The sequence below is a fragment of the Chrysemys picta genome, chromosome 2 (assembly GCF_011386835.1).
Source record: "Chrysemys picta bellii isolate R12L10 chromosome 2, ASM1138683v2, whole genome shotgun sequence".
NCBI classification, from domain to species: Eukaryota; Metazoa; Chordata; order Testudines; family Emydidae; genus Chrysemys; species Chrysemys picta.
In genome coordinates, this window is record NC_088792.1 from 82,001,852 (window position 1) to 82,019,033 (window position 17,182).

A 17,182-nucleotide genomic window follows, 5' to 3' on the forward strand; every position below is an offset into this window, starting at 1 on the left:
AAGGGTACCTCGGGAATACCAGGGCAAGGGTTTTTATTCCAGGTATTTCCTCATCCCGAAGGCGAAGGGCGGGCTTCGGCCCATCCTTGACCTGCGGAATCTCAACCAGTCCCTGGTTCATTGCAAATTCTGCATGGTGTCCCTGGCCTCTATTATTCCATCCCTAGACCAGGGGGATTGGTTTACAGCACTTGACCTCCAGGATGCGTACTTTCACATCAACATTTTCGAGGGTCACAGGCGCTTCCTCCATTTCCTGGTGGGTCAGGACCACTTCCAGTTTACAGTCCTCCCCTTTGGCCTCTCTACTGCCCCAAGAGTATTCACAAAGTGTCTGGCGGTGGAGGCGGCCCACCTCAGGAGAAAAGGACTGCAGATCTTCCCCTACCTTGACGACTGGCTCCTCAAGGGCCGGTCTCGGTCTCTGGTGCAGCAGCAGATCAGTTTCCTGCTGGACATCTGCGCAGCTCTAGGCCTACTGGTAAACGAGGAGAAATCCTCGTTAATCCCCATTCAGTGCATAAGCTTTATAGGGGCGCTGCTAGATTCCTGGGTGGCCACAGCCTCCCTCCCACAGGACAGATTCGAGATGCTCAAAGCTCTCAACGCCTCGGTCACAGCCTGTTAACCATGGCATGGGTGTGCCTGCAAATCCTAGGCCACATGGCAGCTTGCACCTATGTGGTGCGACATGCCAGGCTTCGGATGAGGTCCCTTCAGCTTTGGCTGGCCTCCCGGTACTCCCAGGCCAGGGATGGCCTGGACAAGGTCGTCACAGTGCCGCCAATGGTGGCGGCACACCTTCAGTGGTGGTCTCTCCCAAGCAACATGCTCCGGGCTATTCCCTTCCGAGAGCCCTCTCCCTCACTAGATATAGTGTCGGATGCCTCGGACCTGGGCTGGGAAGCTCATGTGCGGGACTTCAGGACCCAGGGTATGTGGTCGCCCGAGGAACTGACCCTGCACTTAAGTGTCAGGGAGCTCAGGGCTGTGCACCTGGCGTGCATGGCCTTTTGCCACCACATACAGGGAAGGTGGTCAGAGTCCTCATGGACAACACGACCGCCATGTATTAAGTCAACAAGCAGGGGGCATCCGTTCCCAGGCCTTATGCCAGGAAGCCCAGCTCCTGTGGGAGTTCTGTATAGCCCACAATGTACTCCTGCGGGCCTTTTATCTGCCCGGCAAGAGCAACACACTCACGGACCGCCTGAGCAGGGTTTTCTCCCAATAGCACGAGTGGTCCCTGCACAAGGAGGTAGCCAGGTGGATCTTCCTGCAGTGGGGTATTCCCCAGGTACACCTGTTCGCCACCGCCCAGAATCGCCAGTATCCCCAATTCTGCTCCAGGGCGGGAGAGGGCGATGGGGCGATGTAGGATGCGTTCCTGCTCCCATGGTCGGGGCCCCTGTTGTATGACTTCCTGTCCTTCCCCTTAATAGGCAGGGTATTACAGAAGGTGAAGTCGGACGGGGCGCGGGTTATCCTCATAGCCCCGGACTGGGCCCGTCAACATTGGTACGGGACCCTACTGCAACTTTTAGCACCCCCCGCCCCCTTTGCAGGCTGCTGCTCCGCCCGGACCTCCTCTCGCAGGAGGAAGGTTGTCTCTTCCATCCCAACCTTGCCCCGCTCCACCTGACAGCGTGGCTGCTCCATGGTTGAATGAGGAGGAAGGGAAGTGTTCGGAGGATGTGAGAAGGGTCCTGCTGGAAAGTAGGAAACCCTCCACGCGTCGAACCTACCTGGCTAAGTGGTATAGGTTCTCTATGTGGGCGAGGGATAGAGGTTCCTCTCCCACATCTATCCAACTTGTCCTTGATTACCTCCTGTCTCTTAGGACCCAAGGGCTGGCACCCTCCTTCATCAGGGTGCACCTGGCGGCCCTTTCAGCTTTCCACCCACCGGTGCAGGGCCTATCTGTGTTTTCTCATCACATGACAGCCTGGTTTCTGAAAGGGTTAGATCGGGCATTCCCTTACGCCAGACCTCCGGTCCCCCTCTGGGACCTAAACCTGATACTCTCCTGCCTCACAGGGCCTCCCTTTGAGCCATTAGCCATGTGTTCGTGGTCCCACTTGGCATGGAAGGTGGCGTTCTTAGTAGCTATCACCTCAGCCCGCCGGGTCTCTGAGCTCAGGGCCCTGACCTCTGAACCACTGTATACGGTCTTCAGCTCTGCCCTCACCCCGCCTTTTTGCCGAAGGTTGTCTCGGCTTTTCACATGGATCAGGATATTTTCCTCCCGATCCTCTGTCCTAAGCTCCATTCCTCCAATGAGGAACGCCGCCTGCACATGTTAGACGTGCGCAGAGCGCTGGCCTTTTATCTGGACAGAACCAGGCCATTTAGGAAGTGTCCCCAGCTGTTCATTGCTTCGGCCGAGCGCATGAGGGGACGACTGGTGTCCACCCAGCGGATCTCCCGCTGGATCACCTTGTGCATTAACACCTGTTACGACCTGGCAGGAGTTTCCCCGCCTCCTATTGTGAAGGCTCATTCGACGGGAGCCCAGGCCTTGTCTGCGGCCTATGTAGCTTATGTCCCTATTCAGGACATCTGTAGGGCTGCTACATGGTCCTCTGTCCACACCTTCTCATCACACTATGCAATAGTCTCCCAAGCAAGGGATGACGCCGGGTTTGGTAGGGCGGTGCTCCACCCGGGTAACCCTTAAAACTTTAGTCTTAAACGCCTACCCGCCTCCATCAGGTATAGCTTGGAGTCACCTATAGTGGAATACACATGAGCAATCACTTGAAGAAGAAAGGATAGTTACCTGTTCCCTAACTGGCGTTCGAGATGTGTTGCTCAAATGTATTCTGTGTCCCACCCTCCTTCCCCTCTGTCGGAGTTGTCTGACAAGAAGGAACTGAGGGTGGGGGGAGCATGCAGCCCCCTTTATGGTGCGATATACCAGTGCCACTCCAGGGGTCGCAGCAGTGCTCCCCCACTACGGATACTGCTAAGGGAAAAACTTGCGGCACCGGTGCACGTGGCGAGCACGCACACCTATAGTGGAATACACCTGAGCAACACATCTCAAAGAACGCTAGTTATGGAACAGGTAACTGTCCTTTCCTGTGCCCTCAATAAGGCTTCTTTAAATACAGCCAGCTCTCCTGGACTCCTTTCCCCCTCATATTAGCCTCCCAGGGGATCCTGCCCATCAGTTCCATGAGAGAGTCAAAGTCTGCTTTTCTGAAGTCCAGGGTCTGTATTCTGCTGCTCTCCTTTCTTCCTTTTGCCAGGATCCTGAACTCAACCATCTCATGGTCACTGCTGCCCAGGTTGCCACCCACTTCTACTTTCCCTACCAATTCTTCCCTGTTTGTGAGCAGCAGGTCAAGAGGATCATGGCCCCTAGTTGGTTCCTTCAGCACTTGCACCAGGAATTTGTCCCCAACACTCTCCAAAATCTTCCTGGATTGTCTGTGTACTGCTGTATTGCTCTTCCAGCAGATGTCAGGGTAATTGAAGTCCCCCATGAGAACCAGGGCCTGTGATCTGGAAACATCTGTTAGTTGTCCGAAGAAAGCCTTGTTTACCTCATCCTCCTGGTCTGGTGGTCTAGAGCAGATGTCCACCACGACATCATCCTTGTTGCTCTCGCCTCTAAACTTAACTCAAAGACTCATGGTCTTTGATATCTCTAATTGGAAGATGATTTTCCTTTTTAAGCTGCATGTATTTTGAAAAATTGTATTAAACAGAATTTTTAGAAAGCTATATTGATAAAGATCAGCATTAGAATTAAAGGGTGTGTCATATACCCAATATGCCTGTGGGTAACAGATAATAACTGAGTCTTATTTTTTGGCATAAGAAGAAATGTTTATAACCCTTATATTAAACATGCCAATATCCTCCAATGTTTCAGGGTCGAGATCTAGACTGCAAAATTCAAGAATACAAAGAAGCTGGGAAAATATTCACTGAAAGCCAGATAATAGAATGGTTTATACAGTTGTTGCTTGGAGTCAACTATATGCATGAAAGGTACAGTAATTTACTTTTTCATATGAAACCAGTTAGATGTGATATGACAAAGCAGACTTGTATTGGCTAATTACAGATATTCAAATGGAAATAAAACCTTGCTGATTATTGTTTTATATATATATATAGAAAACCCTGTACACCCATTTTGAATTAGTATACGTGATTGAAAAACCATTTAGCAAGAACAGTGCGTTTTTGAAGGGTCCGACCCTTCAATACCTATACTTCTATTACAACCTGTCATCTAGCAGTATTATGACCCTCTTTTAGCAGTAGTCATCATTTGCAGATCTTTATTTTCTAAGATCCAGGTGACAGCCTTGAAAATATAGAGTAGGATCAAAACAGTTAATCAAATCTTGTGAGTAAAACAAATATTCAGCCTTATAAGAGAGAGAACACCTCTTAAACATAAAGAGTAAAATTTATTTCTGGAGCAACTCCATTAATATCAATAAAGTTACCTTAGGGATAAATTTGGCCTAATGTTCCTCATTTTGGATATGTGTTTGAAGGCACTTACTATTTTCATCAGTACATCAATGACTTAACCTAAAAAAATACCGCAGGTGACTCAGGCAATTATGTTTCGAATCTAAGTGATGATCATATTTTTGTAATTTTCTAATAATGTAAGATCCATAACACCAGAGAAAATAAATTAGTCATTCCACAAAGTTCCACAGGTTATTTATTTCAAATCTACTTATAAGGTCCACTTATTCTTCTCTAATCTAGAGATATGAAGAGTGATTCCACTCTAAGGCTGAATGGCTTTGTCTAGGCTAGATAAATTTGGCAAGCTGACCACTGGTTGGTCCCACCAGCACATCGGTTACACCCCTCCACCTTCATGTCCACACACAATTGCTCCCAGCAATGTGCAGACAGTTGAACTACTGATTAGGTTTGCTTTGAACAAGGCTAGCCACCATATGATGTTCTACCCAGCCAGTCTCCACTAATGTAGTCCCAATATGGACAGTGATTTCTGGCACACTACCCCTGATGGTGCAAATAGTCGGACCAGTGCACTGGACACTACTTAGGTAGCTTGTGTAATCCACTTTCACATTTCACTACACAGGTCAAGTTTGACCTAGATGGGACTCCTCAGATGCTTAAAGTTAAGCATGGGCTAAAGTGCTTTGCTGGATCAGGACCAATGTGCTCAGCACTTTGCAGGATTGAGCCCTAGGAGAGCAGACAGGGGATGAAAGACTCCTTTCTTAGTGGCTTTTCAGAAGTTCTAGAGCAGGGAGCCTAACTTTCAGCATCTTCCCTTTTTCATCAAAGTTGTTTGTGGCTGTTGGCAACACTAAAATACCATTGTGATGAGCTTGATATAAAATCCTATATAGCTAACTCTACCCTCCCAAATCCCAGCATATTTCATCCTCCATTACTCAAAGACTTGGACCCATGCCAGTCTTTTAGGGATAAGAATCCCTTGGCTGTAAAGGCAGTATTTTAGCAGAGGTTGGTACCTTTGCCTATACATCTACAGACTGCTGTAGAGAGCATGATGGATAGAGGTCTCTGCTTTGAGTGCTACCTTTCAGATTATCCAAGGAGTGCTTTCCCAGCATTTGCCTCAGACAGAAAATGAGGAATAGGATTGAAATGAAAAACCTCAAAATTTAATTAAACTACCAATTTTCTTTTTCAAACTCCAGTTGGGGAATTAGGAATGGTCATATCCTAGAAAGACAGCTTTGTGTGAAACCCTTACTTAAACACACACACACACATATATATATATATATTTTAAATAAGGGGATACACTATGTGTAAGAAGTCAGGACTCACCCCTGCAGCGCCTCCTGCTGGTCATCCAGGTAATTAGCTCACCAGCACCTGGAGCGCCCTCTGCAGGCCAGTGATCCGCCTGTCCTCTTCTGGCACCCCTGTCCCTCCCAGGACCTGGTGCCCCTATTACTGGGATGCTGCCCCCTGGCAGTACCCCACAGATCTCAGTCTCCCCTCCCTGGGGAACCTCCACCCACTATCCCCACCTTGCCTCACCACTAGGCCACTGCCAGTCACCAACTAGCCCCCGCTCCCTGGGGCAGACTGCAGTATAGGCCACTCATCACTGGCAAGGGGGGATTGGACCTGCTGCCTTGGCCTATCCCTGGGCTGCCCTCTGCAACCTCCAGTACCCCTTGGCCTTCCGCTAGGCCACAGCCTGGGGCTATCCAGGCTGGAGCTCCCCAGCCCTGCTCCACTCAGGTACACTATCCCTAGCTTGCTGCAGCCAGGCCCTTCTCTCTCTGCACTCAGAGAGAGACTGCTAAGCTTCTGGCTGCCCTGGCCTTTATAGGGCCAGCTGAGTCTGTTTGGGGCGTGGCCCCAGCTGCAGCCACTTCCCCCAATCAGCTCATCCTAAAAGCTGCTTTCTCCAGCCATAGCCCCCTCTGGACCGGAGCGGGGTTACCACCCCGCTACACTATGTAATAAAGTGAAACTAAAAAAGCTTCGCTGTCCCAGGCTCTTAACTTCTGTCTTTCCCCTGTGATTTTCATCTCTCTATGCCTTCTGTAGCTCAGGTTCCCCCTTCCCCTTTTTATTTTCTCTCTTTGAGTCATCACTGTTTAATGGCACGTCCCCAACCACGCTCAGATAGTTTGACAATTTTTATTTGCATTCCTTTTAATGCATCATATATTTGTATATAGATGCACATTTAAAAAAATAGTCTGTACCTTTCTGGTATTTCTTTATTATCATGCAACATAAAAATTATCAGAGACAAACAATAGCAAGAATGTAAATATGTGGACTTTTTAATAAGTCTATAACAGGCATCCATTCTAGGTACAAAAAATATAATTGCCAGTCTCTATTTATATAATTATACTGATTTCTTCTCTAACAATATGGAAAAATTATAGCACATGCTTTTAATCATTTCCAGTTCTAGTGCAAAGACAACATGGGCCTAAAACTGGAAAACATGAGTATTCATAAACAATTGCATTTCATAATAAAAAAAAATTCCTTGGATCGTGAGAAGGAGAACTTTTGCTCAGGAGCATTTAAATTGCATACATCTATCCACATAGCTGAGCATGTGTCTACAGCTTAGCTGAAACTACTGCTTCAGTATTTAAAAATTCTATTTTCAAAACAAGATTTTTTTGCTACCTGGAAGGATTTTTGCAATGACATTACAGATTAGAAAGATTAGAAATTTTCATCTTTTTCTTGTGCTTCATAAATCTCAAAGGGTATGATTATCTCATGGTGACCACACCACCTACTGTGTATTTTACATAATTGGAAGTTTTTTTGGATTTGAACTTGACAGCTAAATTGTCTAGAATAAATGGATGCACATCTCATCTATCATTAGTATAACAGAAAGAGAAATAATGGACTGCGTGCTTGTTTAGGTTAGAGAAAGTTAGCATGCTAACCACCATTTGGTCTAGCGCTTGCAACACATCACATGTCCACACACAAAATTGCTCCTAACAGCATCCAGGCAATCACGCCATTGTTGAAACTTCTTTTGAGTAAAACTAATCACTATGTGGTCCTTCACCTTGGTAATTTCCACTAAAGCAGTTTCAAAATGGAATGATTTTGGCATAGTAGCCCCAATGGTGCAAATAGGCCGTCAACTACCATCCTACAGTGCACGAGGCACTGCTTAGATTGCTTGTTTGGTCTTTCTGCCTTCTACTGCACAGGAGTCAAGTTTGCCAGAAGCCACTTAGCTCTACAAATAGTTCTTCACACACTGTTCAAATTAGTTCCATAATATTTTCACAGCAGTAAACTTCACTCTGTTTCAGTTGGTAGCATGTGGCAGAGGAAGCCTTATTCAGCATGAGCAGAGCATGATGAAAAAAGTTCTTCCATACTTGTCTATGAAAATAGATTGTTTCTGTCTACTGCACCCTGAAGTATGGTGCTTTTATATAACAAGTGAGGATCAAATGCACAGTCTATTGTACATAGGCACAGGTAAATTTATAACGTTTTTAATAACTAAATTTAGCCACATTTGAAACCCACCCTTTGGAATCCAAATCCTGCCCAGAAATCAGTGACCGGTTGTTTACTTTAGAGTTTCTTTGTGATGAATAGTAGCCACAGAATGTATCCATCTGAACAAAGTGAGACATTTTATATAAAAATAAATATGTATACATATGTGAAATGATGAATGTCACTTTAAATAGTGTAATGTTCCTTGCTAATTTAATGCATGACAAATGCATGTATATTGCTTTAAAAAGTTGCTATAACAAGTGTATTTCATCTGTTTATTTAGAAACCTTGGTAAATACCCACTGCATAAGCCATTGATTTAATTCATTCTCATCTCTCAATGCACTATAAAAACAAATTGGTTAACTACTATCCTTGGCGACAAGAACTGGAAGTAGTTTAAATATTAAAATACTATTGAAATCTTTTCTTTGTATTTCACTAAGCATAAAGACTCATTTTTCAATCTGCAGTCTGTAAATATACAATAATGCCTTCTATTAGGTATTTATTATTTGTATTTTATTGTTAATTATTTGTGAATAGTATATATTGGACTCTGTGAAATTACCTTTGTATCTCATGAAAACATTACTTTCCTATGAGATGTGGACTAAATTGCTCAGTTAAATGATGCATCAGAAGAAGTTATTGTCTCCGTATGGAAAACATTTTAGAAATCACTACAGTATTTCAGTACAGAAAACTTTAAAATTTTCAGGAAAAACAGGGCAATATTTGAAGATTGCTGAACAACAACTGTAGTCAGTTACCATGTTTGATTTTATTGCTCACCCCTAAGGATTCTAGAGCCTCTGGTGCTCTCTTTATCTATTCTAAATGTTTGAAGAATTGGTCTCAATGAGACTACATGCAATACCAGTAACTGTAGGTATTGTAGACTGTTGTTCTAACTCCACTTGGGGGCAGATTATCACCTGAAAGAACACTGTTGTATATGCCACTGACACCACAGGAATCAAGTGGGCAAGGTAAGACCTAGATGGGATGGTGGGACATGAGGGAGCCCTATGGGGGGAGAATTAACAAAAATTCCTTGAGCCTGTGCTTTGTATATAATATAGATGGTGGTGGTGATTATTATTATTTTTTACTTGGGTGGGGGGAGGAAGATAGGGGTGTCAAGGGTAGAAATTTCAAGAAGTTGAGAAAATATGGTTACACACAGCACTACTCGTGGCTTAGAAGGGCAACTAAAATGATTAGGGGTTTGGAACGGGTCCCATATGAGGAGAGATTAAAGAGGCTAGGACTTTTCAGCTTGGAAAAGAGGAGACTATGGGGGGATATGAGAGAGGTATATAAAATTGTGAGTGATGTGGAGAAAGTGAATAAGGAAAAGTTAAGTATCAGAGGGGTAGCCGTGTTAGTCTGAATCTGTAAAAAGCAACAGAGGGTCCTGTGGCACCTTTGAGACTAACAGAAGTATTGGGAGCATAAGCTTTCGTGGGTAAGAACCTCACTTCTTCAGATGCAAGTAATGGAAATCTCCAGAGGCAGGTATAAATCAGTGTGGAGATAACGAGGTTAGTTCAATCAGGGAGGGTGAGGTGCTCTGCTAGCAGTTGAGGTGTGAACACCAAGGGAGGAGAAACTGTTTCTGTAGTTGGATAGCCATTCACAGTCTTTGTTTAATCCTGATCTGATGGTGTCAAATTTGCAAATGAACTGGAGTTCAGCAGTTTCTCTTTGGAGTCTGGTCCTGAAGTTTTTTTGCTGTAAGATGGCTACCTTTACATCTGCTATTGTGTGGCCAGGGAGGTTGAAGTGTTCTCCTACAGGTTTTTGTGTATTGCCATTCCTGATATCTGACTTGTGTCCATTTATCCTCTTGCATAGTGACTGTCCAGTTTGGCCAATGTACATCGCAGAGGGGCATTGCTGGCATCGGATGGCATATATAACATTGGTGGACGTGCAGGTGAATGAGCCAGTGATGTTGTAGCTGATCTGGTTAGGTCCTGTGATGGTGTTGCTGGTGTAGATATGTGGGCAGAGTTGGCATCGAGGTTTGTTGCATGGGTTGGTTCCTGAGTTAGAGTTGTTATGGTGCGGTGCGTGGTTGCTGGTGAGAATATGCTTAAGGTTGGCAGGTTGTCTGTGGGCGAGGACTGGCCTGCCTCCCAAGGTCTGTGAAAGTGAGGGATCATTGTCCAGGATGGGTTGTAGATCACTCATGATGCGTTGGAGAGGTCTAAGCTGAGGATTGTAGGTGATGGCCAGTGGAGTTCTGTTGGTTTCTCTTCTGGGCCTGTCTTGTAGCAGGAGGCTTCTGGATACACGTCTGGCTCTGTTGATTTGTTTCTTTATTTCCTTGTGTGGGTATCGTAGTTTTGAGAATGCTTGGTGAAGATCTTGTAGGTGTTGGTCTCTGTCTGAGGGGTTGGAGCAGATGCGATTGTACCTCAGTGCTTGGCTGTAGACGATGGATCGTATGGTGTGACCGGGATGGAAGCTGGAGGCATGAAGGTAGGCGTAGCGGTCGGTGGGTTTTCGGTATAGGGTGGTGTTAATGTGGCCATCGCTTATTTGTACGGTGATGTCTAGGAAGTGGACCTCCCGTGTAGATTGGTCCAGGCTGAGGTTGATGGTGGGGTGGAAGCTGTTGAAAGCATGGTGGAATTCTTCCAGGGTCTCCTTCCCATTGGTCCAGATGATGAAGATGTCATCAATATAGCGTAGGTAGAGAAGGGGCATGAGTGGACGAGAGCTGAGGAAGCGTTGTTCCAGGTCAGCCATAAAAATGTTGGCATATTGTGGGGCCATGCGGGTGCCCATAGCAGTGCCACTGGTCTGGAGGTATATATTGTCACCAAATTTGAAATAATTGTGCGTGAGGATAAAGTCACAGAGCTCAGTAATAAGTTGTGCTGTGTCATCATCAGGGATACTGTTCCTGACAGCTTGTATTCCATCTGTATGTGGGATGTTTGTGTAGAGAGCCTCTACATCCATGGTGGCTAGGATGGTGTTTTCTGGGAGGTCACCAATGCATTGTAGTTTTCTCAGGAAATCTGTGGTGTCACGGAGATAGCTGGGAGTGCTGGTGGCGTAGGGTCTGAGTAGGGAGTCCACATATCCAGACAGTCCTTCAGTGAGAGTGCCAATGTCCGAGATGATGGGGCGTCCAGGATTACCAGGTTTGTGGATCCACCATGCTTTCAACAGCTTCCACCCCACCATCAACCTCAGCCTGGACCAATCTACACGGGAGGTCCACTTCCTAGACATCACCGTACAAATAAGCGATGGCCACATTAACACCACCCTATACCGAAAACCCACCGACCGCTACGCCTACCTTCATGCCTCCAGCTTCCACCCCAGTCACACCATACGATCCATCGTCTACAGCCAAGCACTGAGGTACAATCGCATCTGCTCCAACCCCTCAGACAGAGACCAACACCTACAAGATCTTCACCAAGCATTCTCAAAACTACGATACCCACACAAGGAAATAAAGAAACAAATCAACAGAGCCAGACGTGTACCCAGAAGCCTCCTGCTACAAGACAGGCCCAGAAGAGAAACCAACAGAACTCCACTGGCCATCACCTACAGTCCTCAGCTTAGACCTCTCCAACGCATCATGAGTGATCTACAACCCATCCTGGACAATGATCCCTCACTTTCACAGACCTTGGGAGGCAGGCCAGTCCTCGCCCACAGACAACCTACCAACCTTAAGCATATTCTCACCAGCAACCACGCACCGCACCATAACAACTCTAACTCAGGAACCAGCCCATGCAACAAACCTCGATGCCAACTCTGCCCACATATCTACACCAGCAACACCATCACAGGACCTAACCAGATCAGCTACAACATCACTGGCTCATTCACCTGCACGTCCACCAATGTTATATATGCCATCCTATGCCAGCAATGCCCCTCTGCGATGTACATTGGCCAAACTGGACAGTCACTATGCAAGAGGATAAATGGACACAAGTCAGATATCAGGAATGGCAATACACAAAAACCTGTAGGAGAACACTTCAACCTCCCTGGCCACACAATAGCAGATGTAAAGGTAGCCATCTTACAGCAAAAAAACTTCAGGACCAGACTCCAAAGAGAAACTGCTGAGCTCCAGTTCATTTGCAAATTTGACACCATCAGATCAGGATTAAACAAAGACTGTGAATGGCTATCCAACTACAGAAACAGTTTCTCCTCCCTTGGTGTTCACACCTCAACTGCTAGCAGAGCACCTCACCCTCCCTGATTGAACTAACCTCGTTATCTCCACACTGATTTATACCTGTCTCTGGAGATTTCCATTACTTGCATCTGAAGAAGTGAGGTTCTTACCCATGAAAGCTTATGCTCCCAATACTTCTGTTAGTCTCAAAGGTGCCACAGGACCCTCTGTTGCTTTTTAAGGAAAAGTTATTTACTTGTTCCCCCACCAAATGAAATTAATGGGCAGCAGGTTTAAAACAAATACAAGGAAGTTCTTCACACAGCGCACAGTCAACTTGTGGAACTCCTTTCCTGAGGAGGTTGTGAAGGCTAGGACTATAACAGGGTTTAAAAGAGAACTGGATAAATTCATGGAGGTTAAGTCCTTTAATGGCTATTAGCCAGGCTGGGTAAGGAATGGTGTCCCTAGCCTCTGTTTGTCAGAGGGTGGTGATGGACAGCAGGAGAGAGATCACTTGATCATTACCTGTTAGCTTCACTCCCTCTGGGGCACCTGGCATTGGCCATTGTTGGTAGATAGGATACTGGACTGGATGGACCTTTGGTCTGACCCAGTATGGCCATTCTTATGTTCTTATGGTGTCATGTGAATCCTTGAGTAACATCTTGGTTAAAACTGATGGGAAAGAGAGAGAGAATGATACATATTTAATAGATTTTTTTGCAAGTAACACTTTTTCCCTGAGAGGGGGTTCTCAGATTTTTGAGGATCCCCCACTTTTTAATTCCTCTATTCTGAAGTATCTCAAGATGAGGATTACCCTTCTGGCAGATGACAGAACATAGCTCCCTTAAGAGCAACCAGATGGGTAAACAGAGCAACAGGTTTTGATACCTTCCATTAAAGGCTGACTATGTTGCCTCTGCAGCTCACCTACTTCCTTACATCAAAGAACTGAGTGCTAGGCTCAAACTATGACACCTGCATTCATATGTTTTATACTAGGTACTGTGACAGACCCAGACCAGTGGGGTACAGGAGTCTGGTAGAGGGCAAATATACTGGTCACTGGATGAGTAGTTTTCTGTTCCCTGAGTGACCAGAGCAGGGGCTGCTCTAGAGTAATCAGGAACCTGCTAGAACCAGTTAAGGCAGGCAGGCAGGCTAATTAGGACACCTGGAGCCAATTAAGAAGAAGCTGCTAGAATCAATTAAGGCAGGCTAATCAGGGCAGCTGGGTTTTAAAAAGGAGCTCACTTCAGTTTGCAGTGCAAGTGTGAGAAGCTGGGAGCAAGAGGTGCAAGGAGCTGAGAGGGTGTGGGTGTGCTGCTGGAGGACCGAGGAGCACAAGCGTTATCAGACACCAGGAAGAAGGTCCTGTGGTGAGAATAAGGAAGGTGTTTGGAGGAGGCGATGGGGAAGTAGCCCAGGGAGTTGTAGCTGTCATGCAGCTGTTACAGGAGGCACTATAGATAGCTGCAGTCCACAGGGCCCTGGGCTGGAACCCAGAGTAGAGGGCGGGCCCAGGTTCCCCCCAAACCTCCCAATTGACCTGGACTGTGGGTTCTCCCAGAGGGGAAGGTCTCTGGGCTGTTCCCCAACCCACATGGTGAATCTCTGAGGCAAGAAAATCTGCCAATAAGCGCAGGACCCACCAAGATAGAGGAGGAACTTTGTCACAGTACCTAGTTCCTAATCCTGCAAATAATTGCACATGGATGCATTTCTCCACCACAAGGAGCCCCATTGAAGGCAATGGAGCCAGGTACAGGGATGTGCCTGTGTATTGTGAGTTGCAGGACTGGGTCCTAGTCTGCCAGGCTGGCCTTTAGTAACACCGTTCTAATGAAGGAAGTGGCTGGGTTAGTGTATTTGACTATAATTTCCCCAAATCAGATGAAATTGAATTCCCCTTTGTGTTTCAGGAGAATACTTCACAGGGATTTAAAAGCCAAGAATATTTTTTTGAAAAATAACCTTCTTAAAATTGGTAAGATTTCCTTACTTTCTTAGATGACTTTTAGTACTATAGAAAATTCCATCACAGATGTTATAAATATGTAGATTTAAATTAGGTGGTATCTAGAGGTGTCAAATGCACTGTATCTTTTTTGTGGTATAGTTCTAAAACTATGGTAATACTTATTTTTGTGAATGGCTTTTTAACTAGGGGATGTCAACTTTTCATGCACAAGCATTTGAAAACAAAAGGATATCTTAAGGCATTATTTTATTTTGAACTTGATCTAGACTTGAGAAACAATGTATATCTTTTTGTATAGAAGATTCATGACCAATTGATTTTTTTCTCCATGCTTTAAAAATCATTGCCAGTTTTTCTTGTAAAATCATTTTATGTCTCCTTATGAACATTCAATATAGATCATTAAAATGTGCATATAATTTAATCTCCAGCCTTTTCTAACAGTTATTGGTATTTATAATAGTTATTTCCAACCATTACACCCTAGATTTACTAATCTTTATATAAATTGGTTCTCTTTCATTTCAAAATGAAATATTTGTAGGAACATATTGCCAAGTCTTGTCAAGACACCAGAACTGAGAAGACTCTGGACTCTTATTTTCACAATATGCAGTTGTCTTATTTTCACACAATGCACAATATTAACATTAATAAAATGTCCCTTTTCAAAATCTTTTCTGGTGAAAGAATTGCGAAAGCAATAACTTTTTCCCCTTATAAAACAGTTCCTTCTTTTTCTGTATAAGTGCATATGTTCATGCACTGCATCTGTTTTATTCCCCTGTGTAAGGGGGATAGGTGTACTGACTCTTATACTCAGTATGTTTGTGTCAATCGCAGCCATATTGTTAGTTAAATTCATTAGTAATTTTTTTTTTACTTCTTCTAAACATTCTTTTATATGAATGTCATGGTAATGAAAGGTTCCAGACTGATATTGTAGCAATTTGATCTAACCTAATCTCTGATTTTTCTACTGCACCCATCACCATGGTGACGAGTTGTCAAAATCTTCTATTTAAAAGGTACAGCATGCATAGGCATCAGCAGTGCAAAATTCTCCACACTGCCTAGATAATATGCCTTGGCCTTGAACTGTAGGAATCACCTCAACAGGGGAGAGAAAGTTCATTCTCCAGGCCCTTTCAATCCTTAGCATCTCTGCTGAGAGTATAAGCAACGTTGCCAGTTATTAGTGCTGCTTTCTGTGAGATGGATGGACATTAATCCATGGGGAAAAGGACTGACTCTGTCAAATCAATTTAATATACCAGACAGCCATAAGATGGAAAAAACTTCTGTTTACTATTAGCTTGGGCTGCATTTGAATCAACAGTGTAGAAGTGAAAAGTTCTCTATCTCATTACCAATACTCTGAGCCATTCAATTACCCCAGTTTTTGTGTTTCAAGTGGTAGATCCTTGCTGATAACTATCATAGCTTCACTGATTTCAACAGTTAAGAGAATTCACACCAACTGAGGATCTGGCCCCACATTTTTTAAATAATATTAAATTATAAAATGTTATATTAAAGTCACTCAAAGTAAGTTTAGAATTCGTGATTTGATTTTTAGTCTAGATTTTCTTACCTACCTAGTATGTTTTTTTTTTTAATACAATTTTATTTTAAGGGGACTTTGGAGTTTCTCGTCTCTTGATGGGATCGTGTGATCTGGCAACTACGTTTACTGGGACACCTTACTACATGAGCCCAGAGGCACTGAAACATCAAGGTTATGACACAAAATCCGACATTTGGTGAGTGGGTAACGTGGTGTTTGGACTGGAGTATTCATTTCTTTGTAATGAACAAGTCGATTAAAATGCATTGGTTTTCTAGGTCACCCTCTATTTGCGTGTATTATGTGCTTGCTATTTCTTTTCATTAACAAATTTTTTGAATACAAAAGAAGTCAGGGCCACCTGGTTAGAATGCTTGACTACTCCATTAGAACTATTCAAAGGCACTTATTTCAGTTCATAGCTACGTTGCAATTTGGAGCTTTGTTCCTCATGTTTAGAAGTGAGTAGGCTGTTGTCATAGGACGAGCTGGGCCTTTAAAGGGAAGATCAGGCGCAGCCTCTGCCAGTACCTGTCTTTTCTTCCAGGTCAAGGAACTTGGTGGAGAAGGATCAGGTGGTCATAGACGAGGAGCAAGGCCAGTTGGGAAGTGGGAGACAGGATAAAAGACAGGTTCCGTTCATTGGTGGGAGAAGTAATAGGAGAGCAGCAGCTTGCTGTTAGGCTTTCCAGTGACTGGGATCTGGGAAAGGACCAATAATGGTTCCCCTTGCAAGGGCACCAGGAAGATCCTGTGAGGGGCTTGACTGAAGAAGCCTGGAAAGGGCCTGGGGAGGAAGGAGACAGTAGGAGGTAGTCCTGGGAACCATGAAATAGAAATTTGTAGTGTAAGGACAGACAGATGCTTTTCAGCACAGGGTCCCAGGATCAGATCCTTGAGTGGTTGGAGAGCTTGGGCTAACCTACTGTGTCACTTAGAAGTGGTGGGAAAAACCACGGTGCCCAAGGTGAAGAGCTTTATGAGCTCCTGAGATAAAGGGCAAAGAACCAAGTCAAGATACCTAAGTCTAAGTGATGAAGGACTTTGGGCAAAGGGTATGTAGGAACCCCTGCAGACAGAGGGAAATAGTTTTGGTTTGGGGACTTTTATTTGCTGTGGATAGTAGGAATCTTGATTTGGCCAAATCACCCTACCAGCCCAAGGAAAACCTCCAGAGGAGGGAAACTGAGACACAATAGGGAAACAGAGGCAGTGGCACACACTTGACACCAGAGAGGTAAGCACACCCTCACAGTCATCTGTCTTAGACAATAGTTTATAATTTTCCTGCTATTCTAAAAATATTTGTAAGTGACTGAAGCCTGGTCTACACTACGAGGTTAGGTCGAATTTAGCCGTGTTAGATCGATTTTTATAATGAATGCGTCTACACAACCAACCCCATTCCGCAGACCTAAAGGGCCTTTAAAATCAACCAGTGTACTCCTCCCTGACA

At 44.8% G+C, this 17,182-nt stretch overlaps 1 protein-coding gene across 21 annotated transcripts in view; it reads left to right on the forward strand.

The window, feature by feature from the left end:
- NEK11 (NIMA related kinase 11) overlaps positions 1 to 17,182 on the forward strand; it is a 200,073-nt gene that overhangs the window by 60,354 nt on the left and 122,537 nt on the right. For all 21 annotated transcript variants that reach the window (XR_010598373.1, XR_010598375.1, XR_010598374.1 and 18 more), the window contains 3 exons: positions 3,881 to 3,999; positions 14,101 to 14,165; positions 15,796 to 15,922. Coding sequence is in view for 18 of the 21 variants with exons in the window: in XM_065583619.1 (XP_065439691.1) it covers positions 3,881 to 3,999; positions 14,101 to 14,165; positions 15,796 to 15,922 (311 nt within the window). In the remaining 3 variants the exon portion in view is untranslated. The remainder of the gene's footprint in view (positions 1 to 3,880; positions 4,000 to 14,100; positions 14,166 to 15,795; positions 15,923 to 17,182) is intronic.